Source organism: Strix uralensis, chromosome 7 (genome assembly GCF_047716275.1).
Source record: "Strix uralensis isolate ZFMK-TIS-50842 chromosome 7, bStrUra1, whole genome shotgun sequence".
Lineage (NCBI taxonomy): Eukaryota > Metazoa > Chordata > Aves > Strigiformes > Strigidae > Strix > Strix uralensis.
This window is the reverse complement of record NC_133978.1, coordinates 5,981,805-6,005,415: the sequence shown is the minus strand read 5'-3', so window position 1 is coordinate 6,005,415 and position 23,611 is coordinate 5,981,805. Positions and strand designations below refer to the sequence as shown.

Sequence of the window (23,611 nt, the reverse complement as noted above, 5' to 3'; positions counted from 1 at the left end):
AGTAATAATGTTTTGTTAAGTGATACATTGCCTCTTAACTTAAAGACAAAATGAAATGGAAACAGTCTGCTACTCATTGTGCCATATTGGATCCCAGAAAAGTCATAAGTTATGGCCAGAAGCAGCTGGAGGAAAAATTAGCCCTTTTTTTGAGGAATGTATTGGAGAATAGTTCTACAAATGTATTTTTCTGTAATCATCTGATGTTATTTCAGCTTCAGATTATCCTTGCTCGTGTTGATACTTTATTTCTGTGGGTTGTACATGGTGCGTTTGCAAGTAATTCCAAATCTAAGCAGCATGGGAAATTATGACCTGTGTAAGGTCATTGCATAGGCCAGAACTTACTGTCTTTCCATCACGTTCTGCCAAATTTTGTAAGTCTTGCAGAACATCATCAAATCATTGTAACTGCTGAAAACTATGCCTTGGAATCTGATTTCCATCAGATAGCTCACTCATACAAATAACTATTGCATACCTGATATTCTCTTTAGTTAGATTTGATACCTCTTTGTTTTAATATACTTGCAACAGAGGGTTGTATATAAATAGGAAATAGTTGCAAGTATGAACACGCAATTTATATACTTGAATTGGGGTGTTTGGAAGGTGAATTAGAATTCAGAGTTACCCAATGATCTCTATACAGTCTTCACAGCGAGAAGACGCAGGTGTGATTGAGAGGACGTACAGAGTTTGCTGTCTATTAGTCTATCTGGGTATATAGTTAGTGGTATATATTGGGGACCTACAGTGAAAAATGATGTTGTTTTGCAAACAGGGTGAGAGGATGTGCTGGGCTTTCTTCAGTCTAGGTTGGCTTGATGATGATCGAAACTGAGGTTAATTTTGGCTTATAACCAAATCTGCAGCAACATAGGAAAACTAGGGGTAAGAACACAAAAAGAAATTACTGCGTGTGATTCTAGCATCTGTCTGGTCACCTCCTGCATTCCCATCTAGTTCCCGAAGCCACTTTGGCTTCCTACTTAGTTCGAAATACATCATGATTTATTATAAATGACTGGTGGTGATGGAGGAGTCGTTTATGTAACTGACATATTTTGTCTGTAAAACATAATATATGCAAGTAATACATCTGACCGAGGTGACAGCTTTCATATAAATAATTGTTTTCTGATAATGTTGTAATAAACAGAATGAGAACAATTTGCACTGCCTTACAAACCTCAAACATCCATAACTATTCTTTTTCTCTTGTATTTTGTTTATTTGATTTTTTCAAATGGTAGTCACACCTGACAGTTTAAAGTCTGTACAGAGTGTACTTGTAATCTTGCACCTCGTTAGTGTTGGTAAGATTCCTTCCCTTCCTCCTTAATCCCACACAAAGTCTTCATTTGTAAAATCTAAAGTTTCTCTAGACTAAAAAGGTTAAAGTAAATGCCTTATAAGATGGTATTTGCAAATGCTGCCAGCTCTTACCTATCTCCACTACTCACGGCATAAGTGACACCTTTTTATTTTCTCCCTTCAGTTGTTGGTGAATCACTTTTATCACAAATATGAATGGAATGGTGCACAGTGCACCAAAAGTAAAGGAAAACTAGAAATCTATTTGAATTATTTAAACCAGATACAGACATGAGTTCAGCAAAGCACTTAGATGAGTTTCACGATAAGCATGGAGTTTACCGTATAGGTAATATATTCTCTAATGAGCTGCCAATAACAATTTCCCTGCTCTGGCTCTGCCACAATTTCAGAAAAGCATCCTTACATTTTTCTGGGTATACCTGTTTTGATGATCAGCTGCATTATTTATATGTGACTCTGAAAATAAATGAGGCTGTCATTTTTGTTAGCTGTGGGGGAAAAAAGTCTTGGAAATGTCTTCTGTAGATACAAGATAGAATAGTACACCTTACCTTACATAAATTGAGGATTACCACAGGAAATTTGATTTGCTGATTATCTTTCCTAGCTAGCAGAATCATGCCCTGAATTTAGCAGATCTGCTTTTTGGTAGAAAAGCTACAAATAAAAATGAATATTCCCTGTTTTCTCTGTAGTAGAATGAAAACACTTGGCAGTTCTACAGAGGTGTAAAGTAACATGTTTATCTGAAAGAAGCAAAAGTAATTTCTGCCTACAATTTGAGGTTTTTAAGAACCTTTAAGTCAATAAATATACCATCCATTTTTACTCAGACTCTTTTGTCATCTTTTAACATTCTCTGAAGGGCCACTGATGTACGTTACAGCTGCAGTGTTAGGGTGCAGTGTTCCTTGTGGATATGAAGCTAGACCGTAAATGAGCAACACACAGATAAAAGCTTTAGAGTTATTTATGGAGTCTGTGAAATGTAAGTATTTTTGTTTCTTTATTGGATTAGCTGCAGAGGATCACCTTCTTTATACCTGTGTGAATCCATTTCAATCACTGACATACGGCGTTTCACAGTGACCGGAACAAAATGGTTCATGAAGACTTCGCTAGTTCTGTAGCACATATATGGGTGTTTCTCATCCTTGCCCTCTTTGCTGGGGTTGAGGAAGGAGAGAGACTGGCTGCAATTATGTGTAATCATTGGTGCCACACAGTCTGTAGCAGGCACTGTGGAACAAGGGGAGGAAGATGCTTCAAGGGCAGCTGCAATATAAAATTTATTACTGGCAGCAGAACTAAGTAGTGTCAATCAGCAATCCATCAACAAACTGTTCCTGATTTATTAAAAAAAAAAAAAAATCCTCTGCTCTTCACTGTATTTCTGTAGTTATAGTTAATCAAGTCATGGCATGTAGGTCCAGGCCTTTGCAGTAAATGACAGAAAGTCTTTGAATGGTTAAACTACATTCTGACCGTGCCCACAGATCCCTCGGTGAGCTACAGATGTACCAGATGCTTAAATTGGTGGTTCAGATTATAGCAAATAGAAGAAAAGATAGACCCCCCAGGGCTGTAAGGGAAGGATTTTTGTTACTGTTCTTCATATCGTGAAAATGGAGAAACATTAGAAGTTCACTCTACTAACCTGTGAGCTCCCCGACCGCGGTTAGTGTGCCATGCCCGTGTTACAGACATGCTGTCTGAGGGCACTCCTCTGGGTGTATATGGCGGGCAAAAGGCAAATACGCTTGGGGCTCCCTTCTCTGGCTCTCGGGCACGCTTGTTCAGGGTGTAACAGGCCAGTAAACGACACGGTTTGTCCCAGCGGTAAAGGAAAAGCAGCATTGTTCATATTTGTACTGGTAAGCAATGATGCAGCAGCACCTCCGAGTCCCAAGTGACACCTTCTCTGCCTTCCATCTGCAAAGGGGAGATGAGCATAGGAAACTTGATTCCATCTTTCATGTCTAGAGAGGCTGAGTGCTTTGCTGAAACTTGAATTTAAAACATCTGTCCTTACGACATGGTGGAAAAGGCTACATCATTGTTACGTGTGAAGTTCAAGAGGACAAAGGCAGATCAGAGAGTCCCAGAATAATGCACTGGGAGCTGTGTGGCTATAGATGTTTCTCTGGAGATCTGTGGAGGGAATTTCATTGAGTTCATGGGTGCATTTTTAGTTTAAAAGAAATAAAGTTTTACGAATATGCAGGTTTTACCATGACATCACTAAACCCAGAATAGGTGTTGGTTTTGATCACCAAGCACACGGGAAACCTAAACAAACCATTTGGCCAACATTTTCTTTGGCTTTTGAGCATCCTGGATGATTTAGCTGCATGTTCTGGAAAAAGTATTTAGAGTAGCAGGATATGCAGTTTCACTGTGTAAATGGGCTTTAACAGAGTCCATGATTTTCTCATGTTTGGGTTTAATTTTGGTCAGTTTGCAGCACAGGATCAGTACCAATGGAAAATACTGCTTTTAACTTCTCAGCAATAGCTTCTCTTTAAGTTTCCTAATGGAATATTTTGCACAGATTTGAATATTAGAGTGGCTTTTGAAACAGGTGTTTCTCATTTGGAGGATTACTTCAGCTGTAAATTGCTAGCTTATCTCTAGGGCCTTAATTTATAGCTGGTTTCCCCATAACAACTTTTCAGTTACCCACTTGCCACTGTGACCTTCCTTTTATATTAAAATACATTATGGGGGACACTGACCTTGAAATTTTACATGTATTAAATTTGTTGCCATGGTATTTAGGCTGTAGGTGTGTGAGTCTTCAGGTTTTTAACATGATTTTTAATATAAATTTCTTCATTTTATATATTTTAACCCCATATTTAATATATTGTGTGTGTTGGAGTTGATTGTACTTTCACCGTAATTCTGCCAATACACTGCAGCCCTCATCTTCTTTAGTTCTTCAAAACAGTTCATTGGCTTTCTTGTTCTAAAGAGGGTGTTGGCTTTGTGATAGTGACAAATACTAATTTTTCCTTAAAATAAGTTTTCTTTCAACCAGTACGAGCGATGATTTTTGTCTCTGCTTGTATGTCATCCCCTTGGGCAAGCCTTGTGAAAATCTAGAGGTAATCTACCTTTGCCTAATTGTAAGTCAGATGAAAGATTATTATAATACATTTTTGAGTAAATCTTCTTATGGAAAAGAATAAATCTAATAAATGTACAAGATCCGTTTTCCATGGAAGTGTCTGGGGAAATGCATGAAAATTTAGAACTGTTAATTGGATGAGGGTCTGTTTTCAAAATAGGCAAGATTGTGGATTGAATCTTCAAGATTTGGACACTTCAGACTAGTGCATGGGTCCAGACACATACAGCTTGGGCAGAATATTTGAAAAGTGACAATCGCATGGCTTCTGATGAGAACAAGTGGGAGCTAGACCCATCCGTGCTTATTTTATTACTGTTTTTGCCTTTAATTTAGAAGGGGAAGATGTGCTGGGCTTTCTAAGAACAAGACATATGTAATTGTGCTCTCTCTACGTCCTACCCTATTTCACCCTTCCTGAGTAACTTGGAAACTGCTGGCAAATTTCAACCAGATTTCACTGAACTTTCCAGAAACGGAATTATCTTAGAGATTTGAACCTCTTGTTCCAAGCTGTGAAATTTCACTGTTGAGTGGGAGGGACGAATCCAGGAGGCGGCAGGTGAATCCGCGTGCATCTGCTGGCCCAGTAGCCAGGAGGCACAGAGCCTCAGCCAGGCCCTGCCTCCGCGGGGCACGGAAGGGAGCAGGGGTAATGGTGCTGGGGTTGGGCGTGTGGGAGCGCGGGGACGGAGAAGTCCGTAGGGAACCAGGCATCATTCGCTGCTCATGGAACAACTTGTTGTTTTTTCTAAATCTTCCTCATAGTCCAAAGGCTGCCCAGTAGAGGTAAGTACGCATGGAGCAAGCACATCAGTAAACGTTGCTCATCAGCTTCTAATTGTCCCTTCACTTTGCCTTCTTAAGAGCCCTTCTTTCAATCCTTTCAAAATGCCACCTGGAAAGCTCTTCTCCTTTGTCTCTGCCCCTCAAATGTTCTCCTGCTGCTGCTCTGCAACTGTCCAGCTTTGCATATAGCTATCTCTAAAGCCCTAACCACCACCTGATTGATTTAGGATTTTTAGTTTGTGATTGTCGTTTTATTATTCTGGAAATAATTGTGTGATGCCTTTATGTGAAAGCTGTGCTATAAAGAAAAAAAATGTTTGTTTCCCTCCCCGCTCCCCCTAAATAACAATATTCTTCTTCTCCCCTGGAATGTTAGGCATGGGGACAAGATTCTGGGAAATTGGATTAACTGTTTATGATAGGCATCACATTCAGCCTACACAATGATGGAATGATAACGTTTCCATTTAGGGAGTATCATCTCATCCTTGGATGGCACTCAAATTCCTGTACGTGTGTAGTTAGTAACTCCCTGTGAAATAGAGCCTTAACTAAGCCATGATATTAATGCATGGCTTTCTAGACATGTAGTAGATTGTTGTGAAAAACAGTAGTCTCTTAGGAGTAGAATCAATAAAACTGTAAATGACGTGACTATTTGCACCCTGCTCATACATGTAAAGCTGTCTCCATCCCTTGGAAAGCCCAGAATGAAACCAGAAAGCATACTGCTGGTTTTACCGCTGCTGTTAAGTATTTATAATGGCCGGAACTCTACAAGTGCTGAAAATTTTAAGTACTGCAGACATTCAGCAGCAATTCAGAAAAATTGCAATAAGAAAACTGTTGCAGTAAGTTTGAATATTTATCCACATTTTTGATATGCCCTTATCAAAGTGGATCTCCTTTCGGCTCCAGTATCTCACAACACATAATTTAATAAGGGAAAGTAGGTCAGTGGCCTAAGAGAAACCAAACATTTGCTGCGTCTTGTGACTTCATTACAGCAGACAGCCAGAGTTGGGGAAAGGTGTTAATCTATGAAAGTGTGTTTAAAGAGAGAGGGAGGGAGGAAGTTTGAGCTGAGATTTGCTAAAAATACAGAGCAGTATGAGTACCTGTTTGGGTTTTTTTTTTTCCATTTGCCAGCCAAAACAAAAACCAAAACAGGTCCACGTCATAGAAAGGTCTAGTTCAATCCAAAAATAATATTTCCTTTTTTTTCATATTTTTTAGTCCTTAAAAATCAATGTGAACATAAAATATGTAAAAAACAAACAAACAAAATCTGAATGCTTAGGAATTTACAGTATATTTACAGCTCAGATTATTTACCAAGGTTGGTGTATATTTGTGGATAGTGTAAGTTGAGCCAAAGGTTTGTTTTTCCTGTCCAAGACATATCTGCCTTGATCTTATTTTTCAAGTACCAATAATTTTTCTGCAACATCATAAATCAAAATATTTGTCAAATCTTTGCATTTGAAAGACCCATAGTATTGAGGCCATAAAATATGAGAAAACAATGAAGTCTAGGATGACTGCTTAAACATTTAAGTGACTTTTGTACTTTCTGTATGTGGCTGTATTTGTAAATGTTTCTGTTCTTGCCAGGTCTGTACATTAACGAAGGAAGATAACCGGAGAGTGGGGGTGATTCCAAGTGATGAGCAGCTCCATGTGTTACCTCTTTACAAAATTTCACAAACAGATGAATTTGGCACCGAAGAGGGACTGGAAGCTAAGATAAAAGCTGGAGCCATACAGGTGCTCACAGCTTTTCCCAGAGAAGTACGAATGTTAGCCGAGCCTCTCAGAGCTACCAAGAAAAAGAAACCAGACACGAGGAGGACCCCGACTGAAAAGCAGCCATTAATAGATAAAAAATATTCAACACCAGTAAAGCTGAAAACTGAAGCCCCAGAAAATCTTGGCAACACTTTGCATTGTTTAGGTGAGTGATGCTTATTAAATTCTGCCAGTCTCTTCTGATACTGTGTTGCCTCTTACCTGTCTGAGGGGAAGGAAAAGCTCCTTAATACTTAATTTTATAAAGCACTTGTATATTCTGCTTTTTAGGGGCTAATGAGCAAGTCATTGTGGCCAATATTCTCTCTTGGCACAAGAAAAAAAACCCAGATGTTCGCCCAAAAAGAAGTTTGTGGTGGCGTGTGAGCACCAGTGAAATATTTCCAAATTCCCTTATTCTAATAAATAACGGTAGTAGGATCAACTTGAAATACTGTTGTAGGAATGTTTATCTAAATAACCAGCAGGAATTTGTCATTTGAAAGTATGAGAACTGTGTTATCCACTTCCTATGAAAGACAATTGCTTTCTCAGAATCCGAGTTGATGTTAATTTCCTATTGATGGCATCGAAACTGCTGCAAAGCAAGAGATTGCAAAAAAAAAAACCCACCCAGGTTTTATCAAATAAGACAGTTCTTCTCAAATTATTCCTTGGAATATTATTAGCAAGAGGTGGACTCTGTCAGCAGCTAGGTGAGAGGTACAAGGGGATTACTGTGGTGAGAGTCTTCTGCTACAATACGTGTTTGTGCAACATAGACTTGGTGGAGCTGTGTGGAGGCGCTTTTGATTGATGTTGTTGTACCTGGGGTCAGATTTTGGACCCGTACTTCAGAGGATAAAACTATTCTGTGGGACTCTGCACTAATGAGAAGTAGAAAAGAAGGAAGAGGTGGAGGAAGCCATGGACTTAGATTCTGTGATTAAAGGGGGAAAAAAAAAAGTAAAAGGAATTAAAGCATAGCCTGTCTACCTGTTAGGAAGAAGAGAGGAAAATTAGCCAACCTGCTATAATTTTGAATTTTATTTCATGAGAGACATCCAGATATATGTAGTAGATTTAAGGGGGCAAAATAATAGTTAAATGTATTTAGAAGAACGTCTGCATTTTGGGGGGATAACATTTTTTTTTAAAAAATCCACTCAACACATTTTCATAATTTGCAGCGAGCATCCTGCTTTGTCTCAGTAGAGGAGTCAGGGCAACCAATAAACTTTGCATAGAGCAAGATGGAATAAGAACAAGAGAAGTAGTATTACTGACACCCCTAGGAAATTAGACAGACATTCCGTTAATCTACATGCAAGTTTGGGAGACACAGTCCAGGCTTTGAAACAAATATAAAAGGACTCCTCAGGCTGAGGACAACGTCCAACAATAACTCTGAAGCAATGATTAATAACTTCCATCGTGCTCGGGGTAGACTGGAAGTCCTGGAAGCATTAGAGGACTCTGGTTTGGGAAGGAGTTCTGAAATTGTCTGATCTCACTGCAACGTTGTTTTGAAACACTGCAGTAGAGTTTTGAACTGCCTACCTGTACGTGACACTGCAGTTACAAACAGGCGTGGCCTCAGTATCGGAAAGCCATGCCTTTAACAAATGGTACAATATCCAGAGTTTTTCCATATGCTTTGGGAACACAGAACTTTATTCCTTGAACATGCAAAAACAATAAAGAAACTGTGTAAACAAGCCAACTTACATAACTTGTTTGGACTTCAAGTATTTTGGCAAAGTAATTTAAAAGGGCTGCTGAGAAAAATAAGTCACAGAGTGAGGAAGAAATACTTTTATGAGTGAGAAAGTTGTTCAGAGATGGAAAAATAAGAATATGAATAGAAATACTTAGTTTCTGCCATAAAAGTGCAGGTTCTGCCATGGAAGTTTTGACAGCAGAATCCCTCAAAATAGATGTCAACGCCTGTAATCCCCAAATCTGCCGATGCACATATTGCTGCGCTTGGCTATGTGAACGATTTCCAAGACGCTTCGCTAACTGGGCAGCAGTGGCAGAGGAAGTTCGGGTTTGCAAAGGGCATGTGTGCTCTGCGTGAGATAAAGAACTTGAAGCACTTACGCACATCGTTTATGCGTTTGCTCTAGTCGTAGGAGGATGCCTGGGTGTCACTGTAAAGACCTCGGCACACCACAGCTGCCCTGCCCCACAGCAAAATGCAAAGGTCTGTAAGTTACGGATTTAGAATACTACAGTGTTGTACTTGTACTTACAGGTCTTTTGTGGTTATAGGGGATCACTCATTGATTGGTTCTTTCCATTCTGCCCGTGGCAAGTATCATTTTAGTCCCGAGGAATGGAGAATTTCAGTCCAGCTGAGATTGTTAGGCTTAATATGAAAATAAAATGAAAGGGCCTCTGAGAAAGAGGATTTGAAACTTGACTCTCCAGTAGTCACTCGTGACGGTAAACTGGAGGAAAGAATTGATTATTTAAATCAGGATCCCTTCATATTAATAGTGGCATTCAATTCTGGTCACACTATTTAAATATAAAACAAAAGACAAATGATTGAAAAACAGTAAAGAAAGATAGAAAAACTTAACTAGGGGAAGAAAATAATATTGACTGTAGTTTCAGGTAAGCAGTGAATAAAGTACTGCTAAAGGTACGTTAGGCAAGTCAGATACTGCTATTAAATTTTCTCATAATGTAGGAATAAAAGAATACTTAGCTACACTTCAACTGTAAGGCAAAAGGTATTGATAAATGGTGTATGTACTGTATGGTACTTGATTTACTAATGAGGGCAAGAGTTCAGAATACTCGCTTGGCTTTTTAAATATCAAAAAGAATACGGAGAACATGCAGTTAGGTGAGATGAGATAACTGTGGTATATGCTGTCAGTCATGTTTTCGGCCATGTGAGGCTATTGCTCTTTGGAGTGGCCTGGGAGGATCGTGGAGGAGTCCCAGGCCGGCTGTGCCACGCTGCCCATTACATATATGTAGTATGTTCTTTTGAAAGAGACCTGGCTGTCATTTCAGAGCCATTGCGGTGTTCCCCCAGCTGGAAGGCTTGAGAGACTCCTCTAACCTGCACGGCTTCACCACATGCAGAGCTGGAAATTAGAGAGGCCCCTCTTGTCCTATTTACTGTCTTTACGTGGCAGCAGATGGTGGTGAGGAGAACCTTCTGAGTGCTGAAGAGAGATTAAGTCAGCTTGGTAGAGAGTGCATATGTGAAGACTTGGTTTGAATCTCAACTGTGCCAAGTCCTTTGTGGAAACGCCGTGTATTAAATAGGGTGCACTTGGCACGTCCCTTGTGCCAACAGCAAGCAGCACAACTGTTAATTTTTACATTTGTGCTAATGCCGAGAGCCTTTGAAATCCTAAATACAAAATACATATTAAAGATAGAGGCCTTACATCCTTCCTTGTATAGTCCTGTCATTTAACCATGTTATTCCGGACAAACAGACTTTACAGACAGAAAGGTTATTTCTGTCTCCATAAACACTAGCAATTCTTCTTGGCCCATACTGGATAGAACAGGAGATGAGCCACCAGCTTGGAGACAGTTTCTCAGCTGACCACAGCAGAGCAAGTGGCCACTTGAGCCGAGAGTTCCCAGCGGAGGTGCGCCAGACCTGCTTTGAGCAGGAGCTGTTCCTGGGGAGCAGTGCCACCTTACCTGAACCATTACTAATTTCCCTCTACCTATATATTTGACTTAACTTCTCTTAATCTCTGCTACTTTGCCCCGCAGAGCAAGGAGCTTCTGGCAAGAGGTGGGGAGTTTGCTGGAGCCACGGCCATTTTGAGAGTGCTGTGGTTGTTAAAACTTACTTTCAGAGAACGTAGGTGTCTCTTCAGAGATGATGGGAAGGGCAATTCTCAGATGCTGTGTTTCAGATCTTTTGGAGGAAGGCCTTGGTCTGGGGGGTGTGTTCTTAATTGAATGCTTTGAGTTTGATTGCATAGAAAAGGTTTTTAAATCGTTGGTGTGGTTTCCTTATGTCCCTCCACAGCTTCAGTATATTCATTCTAACTACTGTGTCTATAATTTATCCTACTTTGCCTTTTTTGCATTCCTATTGAAAGAAAGCTTTTTAATCCATCACTATTTATAAATTATTAGAAGACAGAATAGAAGAAAGAATAGTTCTACTATATTCGGTAAAGCAATTAAACGTTCTGTGTATTTATGGAACAAAGAAGAAACACTGACAGAGATGGTCTTTTATGAGAATATGCAAGAGCTCTCTGTGGGGTGCCAGTCTGCCAACAAAACACGCGTAAAGCAATTTCAGGGCGTGATGCAAAGCCCATCGAAGTCATGGGACTCCTTCCCGTTACCCCAGTGGGCTCTGGATTGAACTTCCCCATGACGAGGAGGAGTCATCTGAGGAGACTGTTCCACAAACACGCACAACTGCAGGGTGCCAGGACTGGAAATTGATTAGGGAGCTGACATAAGTTGAACAAGTATGTCTCCACAAAGACCTGAAATAATTAATGTGTGGCAATTAGATGGAAGACAGCCAAATCACATGATGCAGCTTTGTAAGGATGGATTTACCTGGAGTATGTTGCCAGAAACTTTTTTTTTGGAGAAAATTTCTGAGTAGTTACTTGCTAATGCAGGAATCGTTGTAATTCAGTAAGTTTTTTGCTGCAAAGGACAAGATCTGTAAACACACTTTTTCCTTCGATCATAAGGGGTTAAGGCAGCCAAGAATTTTAATTGTTTCGCAGGTTCAATTTCAGACAGACTAAATTTCACCAATTATGTAAAAACTTTTACATAGTGCTTCCTGCTAGCCTGGGCAGTGCTGAAGGCCAGCAGTCAGCTGCTGGGAAGCACTTGTGTAGAACTGGGCTGTGAGAATCGGGACTGAGTGGTTATTTCATTTTATCTGTTTATTTTCTTCATCGCTCTGTGAAATACTTTTCTATTCTATATACCAGCAGTCTGACTGGAAAAGGTTAAGGCGTTAACTCAGCAAGGTTATTGTGTCTGTACTTAAGGTTATAGAGATATTCCTAAAAAGCTTTAAAAAAAAAAAAAAAATTTGAAAAATCTGTAGTCCTCATGTATATCTCTCATTTTAGAAAGCAAGTATGAAAATATTATAAAAGGTTTATTTTATTAAGTGAGGAAAAGTACTTACACTTTGGTGTGCATTTTTTTTAGGGAACAAAACAGATGCTTTAAAACCTGGAATAAAAATGGAGACTTCTGATCACCTCTATGCCATGAAACATACTTCAAACACTACTAAAAATTGCTCTTTATTAAAACAGTATACGGCTTCCTCCCCCTTTAAGGTGGATAGTTTACATCCTTATTCATCTTTAGCACATAAGCCTGGCATAACAGCAGTGACTAATATTCAACAAGATTTTTCAGTTCCCTACGGGTATTTTGAATGCAGTAGTAAGCAACCTCATGTGACACCTTATGTTAATTGTAAGAACTTTGATGTGTCGGTCAAAGATTATACTGGAATTTTGCTGAATGATAAGATGAATGGTGTGCCACCGGTTCTTCCAGAGGTCACTGCTCCAGGCCCCCCAGCCCATAAAGACCCCCTGCCCACTATACTTGAACATCAGCCAGACAACCAGAATTGTCAGCTTCAGTTAGACAATTCTCCTTCTTCACAGATGATCAGCTCTTGTGATCTGTCAGTACCGCTAAGCTCTCCGGCAAAGGATGCAGTCGGGAACGAAGCTGACTGTTCCCATGGATGCCCGATGGAAAAGGGCAGCTCCCATCGAGAACAGATGTGTGACTTTGACTGTGGTGACGAAAAGCAAAACAGTGCACTGGGACAACCGACTGATTCTGAAGAAAAAGCTGAGGAAATGTGGTCAGACAGCGAGCACAATTTTTTGGATGATGACATTGGCGGGGTTGCTGTGGCACCTTCTCATGGTTCTATCTTAATTGAATGTGCAAGACGTGAACTCCATGCCACCACACCTATTAAAAAACCCAACCGCAATCATCCCACAAGAATTTCTTTAGTTTTCTACCAACACAAAAATTTAAATGAGCCAAAACATGGTTTAGCCATGTGGGAAGCAAAGATGGCTGAGAGGGCGAAAGAAAAAGAAAAAGAAGCAGAAAGATTAGGAATGGAGAATACTGAACTAAACTCTAGCAGCAGGAAAACAAAGCAAACAAGTGAAAACAGAGATATTTTTTATGAAGACAATGAGTTCAACCAAATTCCATCACGCAGAGCATTGACAGTAACTAAGGATAACGTAATAACGGTATCTTCTTATGCCCTTACACGAGTTGCAGGGCCTTACAACCATTGGGCATAGGGTTTAGTATCAAATGCCTCCTCTTGGTGCAGTGTTACACAGTGTTTCTTTAAGGTGCTGTTAAAGAACAAGTCTCGTGTCGTTTACTATTTGCTCATCTCAACCATTTTAAGGCTGAGGTAAAAAAAAGCGGGGGGGGGATTTCTTCTTAAACTGTGACTTTAACATTTGGTGGTGCTCAAGCACATTTTAAGCAAAAAAGAAAAAAAGTTGTATAGTTTTAATACATTCTAAAAAAGATTTTGTTTAGGTTATTAACCTTGATTGAATCATTCAGTTTATTACCTTTAGGAATTTATATTTTGGTGCTTTAAATCAAGTCTGTTTACTACAAAAAATCATTTATAGGGATTTTAACAGGTTCACATTTTATGGTGTTAAATCAAGTTATACAGTAATAGCTCTACACAGCTCTTGGTGCTTAACCACATCAAACAGTTAAAAATAAATAAGCTGAATTATTACTTCATGGTGCCATTGCTTTAACAACTTCCAACCATTGCTATATAGTCCAAATTACAGATAAATCTTTTAGAAAACCAATGAATTTTTTTCTCTAGATTTGTCATTATGTATGAAATGAAGTTATTGGTAATGATGGCTGGAAGTTGTTTTTAAGCTGTAAATATATATTTTAAAAGCACTTTCTATTTTTAAAATTAACTTGAAATAGTATAGTATAAGGATCATATTGTCTAAGGTTTGTGCATACTCTACAGAAGAAATCATTTTATTCTTGCTGTGTAGAGTTCCATATTGTTACAGCTGCAGTATGTATGCTAATAGCATATGTGATTGTTTTTAGACTTGCCCTTTTTCATCGAAGATTTTATGTTGCATATAAACAACAGTTATACAGAAACATTTTATTATTTTCAAGAGAGTGTACAAACATGAAATTAGGAGACGTCTCGTCAATCCGTGTGTTGCTATTGGGAGTTAGGAATATTATTTGGTTTTTTTAAAGGCAGCATTTGTTATGATTTCTTTGAGCAATAAGTGCATAAGTCTCATTCGTTTGGAGCATTATAAGTTAACACAACAACCAAATGTTCCTAATGCCTCAGGGGTAGGATTGTTTTGGGATTAAAAAAATACCCCCTAGAGTTGCCTTATTCTATTCTGGAAAAAATAATAATAATAATTTGGGGAAAATACAAAGGAAGTGTTGGAAAAGTATGAAATTTCTAATATTTAACAGAAAATTTTTCATTAAGAATAACCTATCTGTAATATTCACCAGCTTTCTAAGTTCAGTTTTTTTACAAAAATGTTTTGTAAATTTTTTAAGTGATTTATACATTTCATGTAGAAAGGTTTGTATTCTTCCTTCCAAACACATGAAAGTTATGTTCTCCATTTCTGTTGAAAAAGTGACATATCATGAAATGAATATTTGCTAAACCAGAGGAAAAACAGACACTCCATTGCTTTTAAATACTGTAGCATCCCACTCTTCTTTCTGATTCTCCTCTCCTATGTATTTCTTTTTTAAACTTATTTATTTAAACAAATTACCAAATGACAACGTTAGCTAAGGACCGACCTCATCCTGCAACTTCTTCCATGAGCACAGCTCTGCGTAGCCATACCTGCCCAGTCAGAGCCAGGAGGGGCCCGCTCAGGCCAGGACTCCTCTCGTGACTCAGAGCTGCAGGATCAGGCCCCAGAGACGAAGCTGTACCTTAAATCTGCCTCGGAGTCCTCCCCGCCTGGGTCACCTGTAGGTAGAACGAGGTCAGAGTTCTCCAGTGCGAAAATATACTAATAATATACTTGATAATATTATAACGTAGTGGTGCTGTAACAGAGGAATATGAACTATCTAGATCTGCTTTATTTAAAACCTAGACAAGGTGCTTTTTCCTTGAAAAGTTGAACTGTAAGCGCTATATTTACAGTTTTGGTACGAAAAGTACATAAATTGTATTTTTAACACATAGTGCCAGTTAGGACCTTGGTGCTACAAATACTTCAATGCGGCTGTAGATCACTGAGACTGTTCTCCTGTATTATTATTAAAGTGCACACGTGTAGTGTTTGCAGGAGCAAGGTCTGAAGTAGCAATCACTATGTAACAACCTTGGGTTCAATTCTACAGATTTCTGTCGAAATTAACAAAAATGTTGATGACAGAGGATGGCCGAATTGAACCCATTCTTTGTATCTTACCTATTTTAAGTAAAATTTGTAAAAACCGGGTATGCTGCAAATTTTAGTTCAAAGCTTAATATTAGTTCAAATAGAGGATATGAAGGGATTGTAAATAATAATAAAACAAGACCAATATTATGCCATCGTTTTGTACCAGCAGTTTTATGCTTCTTGACTATGTAATATACAGTATACATCAAATCATTATGGTATTTTGTGTGCCTTAGATTTCCATTTTAAAACTTGTATATTTTTGGTGAGCCGAAGATTAGTAAGAATTCCAGCTGTCCATACAGTAAGTAGTACTGTACGTTCTCTAGCTGTTCCATTCATGTATTTGCTATCTGAAAACCCTTGTCCGACACCACGATCCATCATTTACACAACAGATTAGTTTACTGGTTTCACTGATAGTGCTGATAGCTTTAGTTTCTATGAAAGCAAATTGAAGAAAATCATTTCTCGTTCAGCGCTCCCATGTGAATTACAATTTTTCTACACAAAATTAGTAAGTTAGAGCCATCTCTTTTACCTTTTTAATGATCGGAACATTTTAAGTGGATCATTTTTACTTGAATCTTCCCCTATAAATGCCCATGTTTAACTTATGTACGATTAGAAACTTCAAGATAAAAATGTTCCATTGAAAAACCAGCAGCTTCCCTCAAAGAAGGGAGAAACTGCAAGGTGGATCTAAAAGGATACCTCCAAACATGGCCCCTGGCAAGTCACTGCCCAAGTGACTGCACCGGTAGACTTTCAGTAAGTCCAGGTCTACCTTTTCTGAAATGGCAATTTTAACAGCGAAAAGTATACCTTAACATAATAGTTAATGCTATTAACCAATAGGTGCTAAAACTCACAGTTACAACTTTATTAAGATTACTTACATGAGAAAAATATATCATCTATACAATAAAATATCATTTGTGGTGCTCTTTTCCTTGGCTGTCTATCACGTAACTACTTTTTCAACATGTACCTAACAGGCAGGGTAGCTGGACGCTTTTATGTCCTGCTGTGGCACACAGCAGGTTGTGATTTGAGAAGCTACTATTTTCTATTGCTGACTGCGGTATAGAAAATGCAACTATTTACTGTTTTTACAACTGTGTGCTATTTATTGTAACATTTCAGAATATTTATCAGTCTTGTACACCAGTTATGTTGTTTTGAGTAAGGTTATAATTTTATAACAGTATTTGTCTCTTAAAATTTGCAAATCTGTGGGTCTATTGCTTTCCTCTGCAGCCCACACAACCACTTGTCATTTGCTCTTACCCCTTAACAAAGTCCTCCCAGGATGGCCAGATCAGGAGCTGGGTCTAAAATTAAGGTAGCTGGCTGGGGCAGACCTGCACATTTCACTTGGTTTCCAACAGCTGGGACTGTGCCCTGGGTGAAAAACCAGAAACTGGTGGGTTCAGGTGTGGGCTGGTGGTGGGGTGTGGTTGTCTTTTGACCCTATTTCGCAGCACGCGAGCAAAAACTGTCCTGATCCAACATGGGACACCTCTGACTTGCCAGAAGAAATGTCTCTTGTCCCTTTCTCCCCTGGGCGCAGTGCTGCCACCCCACCTTCACTCTGGAGGGAAGGAGCAGTGCTTTCTGCAGGAGCCGCTTCTCTTTGACTCACCGAGTCCCTGTTGGAGTTACTGCAGCCGTGCCCAGTGAAGCAGTGAATTTTATTGTGCAGTTTCTCTGCGCTTACTGATTTGTAACATGCTATTGTATTACAGAAAATAGAAAAAATTATTTCTATTAAATATTTTAGTCACAAGATCCAAAAAGCTTTTTAAGAACTTACTAGATGATCTTTAAGGTCCCTTCCAACCCAAACCATTCTATGGTTCTGTGAATTTACAGATACTTGTGGCTTTCTACCTGTAACAGTTGTATTCAACTGTTTATTTTTTTTTTTTTTTAAGGACTTTCTAAGATAACTTTTACTTAGGAATAACTGCTGTTAAAAGTCCTTATCTTACCTATGACAGTGCTTCTCTATACTTAGAACAGGAAATAACTGTACTATCTTAAGCAACATTTTATGTTAAGCATGAGTAAATGACAACTTTGTTGGTACTTAAGATTATTTGTAATGTACAGCTGTTTGGGTTTTTTAAAGACCTTTTTAATATCATTGCAGTATTATGCTAAATTTGGTGGGTTACATTTGGGTCCTGTTTTTGCTGCAGCCCTGCTGACTGCAATGTCCTCATTCATCAAGCTTTCATGCAATTTTCATATTTAACTGGATGGATGTGAGTAACAGTTGACCAAAGTCTGTGCTGGCTCAGGCCCTCGCAACCCTACAATTAATAGGTTTTGCGAGGACAGATGGGGAGAGATTTGGAGTAGATGTTGTACTTCTGGTTAAACACAGAGGTTATAGTGTTTGTAGCATGAGAAGTGATTCAAGGTCTGTAGAGAGACATGATACCTTCACCTCAAGTTTCAGGCATGCAGGCAAGTCCATTTGAGATCACCTTCAGGCTTGTGCTCTTGACAGCTTTTTTGATTTTTTTCTTATCTGATAGGTTGTTCGATGAGAGGTTAGCAGGGAAGCATGCTAGTGAAACTGCATCTTTGTGGGTTTATATTTAAAATGTAGGGTCAATCTTGCCCTTTCACTTCCCATGAAATTTCTCTCATGTGAAATTAGCTCCTTTTATCAAGCAGTCATCAGCTTTGTCATCCATTTATATATATATATATATATATATATGATTTTTCTCTTTTTTCCTACAGAAATCTTGTAATTTCTAGGTTAACAGGAGGAAATAACTGTGCCCTCAGATATATAAAAAGCTAAATTGCACGGCTGATTCTACACTTTGTATATGTTGACAGCAATTACATTCAGGCAGTGTTGAACAAACTCTCTTTTGGGTCTGTTGTGGTCACTAAAATTCAGATTAGGGTCTTTGTGACATATCTTCCATAAAATTGTTTTATTTCCTGTGTGAAAGGTGTCTGCCCAGCTGTGACTCATGATGCTGTCTATGATCTGATCTTAAATAACACAACCAGAGATGAGGAACAGTCCAATCACATGTGGAACTTCTGGCTTTCTTCTTAGTTTTATCAGGTGTTGCTCTGACTTTCAGGAGGAAGTGTAGAGGGAGTGTCAGTGCTGCACTGCAATCTCTGTGTTAGGGCATTGTTTCTAAGCAGTAAGGATGTGTCCTCATGTCACACAGCTGTGGATATATGTACAAATTCATCTCTTTCCACAGTTCCTCTGGAGACAGTAATCTCTCATTTGTTCTCTGCCTGCGTATACTGGTTTAAGAAAAAAAAACCCAAAACATAAAGAGGAGGGAGAGAGTTGGTCACCGTTTCTTTAGTCTGTGTAGATGAACAAGGTAGCGAGCACTGCTGTCACCACCAGTCTGCTGCTCCTTCCCACGGTCAGGATGGAGAATATGGAAAGCCGATGGGACACACAGCATGGTAAGTCACAGGCAAAGCTGGGAAGGTGCCATCGGCTTTTGAGCCTCCCCTGCACACACAGTGTAGCTGCCAGGGTACTTCTTCATATTGACACTTTTTTGGGCACATCTATCTTCAAATACATAAGCTTTTTTTATTTAGGCTGTAACACATTTGTGTTCTCCTTTAATCTTAAATAGGGTGGCCAATGTCAGAAGTCCTGAGGATTGGCTGCTTAGTGGAACAGTACAGAAACTGGCTTCCGTGTCTTCTGGAATTACCTTATGTTTAGTCAGACAGTTTTCACAAGTTGTTCACATGCTGCTCTAGTATGTTGCTGCAAAATTATAATTACATAAAGGAAAGAGTTTTATACTTGAGGTTTTCTCAAAGACCAAGGATTTCTAATAGTAGTATCTAATCAGGCACCAGTATACGTACGGATCACTTCTTCTAAAGTGTGGTTGAAAAATGTGTCTTGTGTTTATGACTTCCCTATCAAAACATTTTTGGTTATCTTAGACGAGTGAGCAAAACTTTGTTTAATACTGTCATTTATATACTTGACTAAATTATGAAGACTTAATTCTACGTAATGCTGTGTTGTCTCCCTGAAGAACACTTAATTTGACTAGTGTTGGTTAGTAGGTATTGCTTGCTACTCTGTACAGATGACGTCGAATGCTACAGCCACCTTTCTTACTCCATGGTCTCTTATGGCTCGTCTGCTGCTGCGGTTAGCTACAGATGACATTATAACCTGCTGCTGAATGCTGTAAATGCTTGTGACTACTCCAGAAGTCCTTTGTGTCCCTCTGCAGATCTGCTTCAGTACTCGGCATTAGCAGTACAGCTGTCAGCCTGCTCGTGAATTCCCCACGCACACTGTCGCTGCTTTGTATGTAAATCAGCCAGTCTTCATCTCAGGAATATCATAAGAATTTATTGTCCTTGTGACTCTTCCAAAATCTGTCATCTTTTATTCGCCTGTTCTAGGGGTTTTTTTTCCTTTATGTTCTCTCATAGGGAGCCTAGAATATTGCAGTTGGAGATTCTTTTCATTCCAAGAAAGAGGTACAATTCATTATCTGTCACAATCAGTGTTTTCTTTCTTTTTAAATCAAATAATCATTTTTCCAGTTAATTTTTAGATTTCTTGATGTAATTGTTACATTCTGTTCTTATATCTGCAAGCAGCCAAACAAAAGAGACTTTGCAAGTCCAGAAAACTCTCACACCCCTGAGAAGGGGAAGTCATCCCTTCTCAGAGTACAAGGTTTTTGCGTCTGTTGCTAGCAGCTCTGGAATGCCCTCTTTTCTTTCGAGTTACTCTACCAGCTCTGCTCAAATCTCAACATAAGACAGATGCTGCAGACCCTGCACAATTACAAGAGCAGGAGTGTTTCTTCACATCTTCTGGTTATACCCCTGTGCAGCGATCAGTCACAGTTCTTGTGAGAAGCCCAAGCATTACGTAAGTTAAATGCCTTAACTAACATAGGACTGCTTGGAAAAAAGAGTGGAACAGTAAATTATTTTTTTTCTTCCTCTGTAGCAGCAAGTGGAATTGATTGAGCTTGAGCAGAAAATAAGTAGTTACTGCCTTTTATTAAAGGGTATAGGGGTGTCAGCATCACTGTTTTTCTCTTTCCTAGACAAAGACTTCAGGATCCTTTTTTCAATCCAGTTCCCCAGTTCATCATCCCAACATTGTTTGCAGTGTTTAACCACATACTCATAATTTTGGTTTTGAAAGAATCGAGGCACTTCTTGATGCTGTATCCTTAATTCTTCCCACAACAGTATATTTTTCTCTTTTCTTCTACTGGACCGTTACATATGTAATTTTTCCACACACACTTAGATTAAAATGCTAGAATCTTCCAACAGCATACTCGCAGTGAATGCAGGACTGGGGTGCTAAATAACTTCACGTGAAGGTGACTTGCCCTGTGTGGTGACCGATTAACAATGCTGTTTTCAACCCTTTGCACACCTTACCAGCTTTCCTCATAAAGTCAGAGGATGCAGGTGTAGACCTCAAAAAATGACCTACGTAAGGAGGGGGGCAGATTTGGCAGTTAATCTACAGAGTTACCAGTTACAGCCGATGAAGTGTATTCCAAAGAAGTGCTGCTGCAGTGGAGCAAGGGAACTGCTAGTTTGATGTTCAGTATCGCAGTTGTTGCCACAGAACATTTTTATACTGTTGTGGAAAGTTTTGTGACCTGATCAATATTTTACATGTATATCTGTATTTTTATTATAATATTGTAATGGCAAAGGGTCTAGGGTTTGGGAGTCGTCTTAAAATAAGATTGAAGGCCCTGATTCTCACTTATACTATTGTCCTTTGCATCCTATTAAAAGGATAAAGGGGCCTTAAACAGATGTCGATTTGGCCTGCATCCTTCGGAGTATCCCATTACACTGATAATGGTATAAAAGGTCAGTAGTATAAATCAAAACTGTTACCAAATGACTGATTTGTACAATCATCTGAAATCGATTTCATGATATCCCTATTGTGCACACACTGGCCAGTAATATCCAGATTGTTCTTAGTTTAGAAATACAGGCCGAAAAAGAAACTGGCTTGGTTTTTACCAGGTTTAAGTATTTACTTATATTGGCTGCCCTTTTCCCAACACTTTACAAAGAGAATGTGGTATAAGATTTGTACCTCTAGGTAATGGCCTGGCCAGAAATCTCACAGAATTGTCCATGATACTATTTCTAAGCTTTGGTAGTTTTTCTTAAAATTTTTCTTGCTTCCCTTCATCATAACTCGATCCCTTTTACTTGATTATATAAAATGGGGTTGTGACAATCTACAGAACTCCGTTCTTTTCTGATCTAAGACCCAACAGGGTGTGCAGTATTGTGTGGTGTTGTCACACTGGGCTGAGTTTTGAGTCACAAAGCTAAAAGCCAACATGTTCTGACTGCCCTAACTGTGGTGATACTCAACAGTGAAACTGTTGGCACCGCCCTGTGTGCTTGAGTCATGCAGAGCTTCCCTTGCTGCCAGTGGAAGCTTTATGTAAGCATCGAGCCCCGCTACATTGCAGTTATGAAATGCAATGCCATGCAAACTTCTCTTTCAAAAAAAGTTTGAGGAAAAGGAAATAGATTTTCATTCTTAAATTTCTAAACTGCAGTGATACTGCAGAGCCTAGTGAGAACAGATTTTGTACTAACTTGGTAAATGCCAGTCTAATCCATGCAACTCAAAAGGCAGCATCTGAACTTCAGGAATCGCTTGTCCTCAAAATGAAAAAATAACTGTAGGCAAGAAAAACAAATGTGATAGCCAATACCACTAAAAGAAAGCCAGTTTTAACCAATACAAAGGTTCAAACATTTCAGTCTTTAACAATTAATTACGATTATTTGTTCAGTTTGAAAGGGACAGCTCTTCATAATGTGGCAATATCCCACCAGGTCATAAATACTGTTCAGAATTTGCTGTCGTAAGAAAGAACATTAATATGTAAGGACACACTGTACTGAAATGCTATGGCTAATGAATTCTTTCCTTCTTTACAAAATTAAAAGATTAAAAGTATGCCAAAGCAAAAATTAAAAGGTCAGCGTTTTCTTTCTTTCCTTCTTTCTCTCTTTCTTTTTTCTTTCTTTCTTTTTCTTTTTTTTCCTTGGGATGCATTTGATTTTTATTTTTCGACTTTGAATTTGAGGTTTTGGATTATTTCCAGTTACCAACCTACTGTATTTAGATCTGGAACATAAAATTAACTTTTTTTAAACAAAATATGATGTACAGGGAGAAAAAAATCAGAAAGAAAAAGCACTTCATTATGTCACAGTATTTACAGGAGAAAGTATAAAAATTAGTTCTTTTCTCAAAAAACATTTGGGGCCTGATTCTTTCCTAGTATAACTGAGCATAGCTTCACAAGGCTGGTGGAGCTGTGAAGAGTTACGCTAGCTGAGAAACTGAACCTTAAAATCTTCTTTGCAGACAAGGGAACCCTTACCAGCAGTACTTGAAGACTTGTGAGTTGTGACTGCATGTTACTTGAAAGATCTAATTAAGCTATGTTTTTTGGTGCAAGCAGTTGTTGTACATGATTTCATGTTTATGTAGCAAGATGCATTGAAATGTTGATACTAGTATTGAAACATACATGTAAAAATTGTTGTTGTGGAAATTGTCTGTTCTATTTTTCTTGTGTGTCTCATCTGTTTAGAACGTAAACTTTCTTTTTTTTTATTGTCCTAACTGAATAAGGCTAAATGAATACTGTAATTGAAAATATATTTTAAATCTTGTCATGAGTTTTTAAAAAGACTATTACAAATTGTATCATTCCTGATTACACAGAACTTTGTGGGTGGTTTTAAATAAATTTTATACTTCTATTTTGCACTTAGTCGTCTAATTTTTCTTTCCTGCATTTTTCATGCATTTCTTCTTGTAAGACGCTTTGAGAAAGAAAAGAAAGTCGTTTTCCCAAACAAACCAAAACAAAGTCATGCTGAAGTACGTAAAGACTAAAAATTTAGGCCAGAAGAGCCTGTACCATACAACTTAGAGAAGTTAATGCTCTGCTTCATAATACAGCATATAATGCTACATCTATGCCTGACTTAAAGTGATTACATGGCTTGAAATTTTAGACAAGGAATAAAA

The 23,611-nt window shown here is 38.6% G+C and overlaps 1 protein-coding gene across 2 annotated transcripts in view; it reads left to right on the top strand.

The window, feature by feature from the left end:
- TET1 (tet methylcytosine dioxygenase 1) overlaps nt 1-23,347 on the top strand; it is an 88,891-nt gene extending 65,544 nt beyond the window's left edge. The window contains exons 13-15 of one of the 2 annotated variants that reach the window (XM_074874266.1): nt 5,240-5,260; nt 6,875-7,214; nt 12,230-23,347. In XM_074874266.1, the coding sequence (XP_074730367.1) occupies nt 5,240-5,260; nt 6,875-7,214; nt 12,230-13,371 (1,503 nt within the window). In that variant the 3' untranslated portion in view covers nt 13,372-23,347. The remainder of the gene's footprint in view (nt 1-5,239; nt 5,261-6,874; nt 7,215-12,229) is intronic. The other variant, XM_074874267.1, reaches the window with a different exon arrangement.
- The last annotated feature ends 264 nt before the right edge of the window (nt 23,348-23,611 follow it).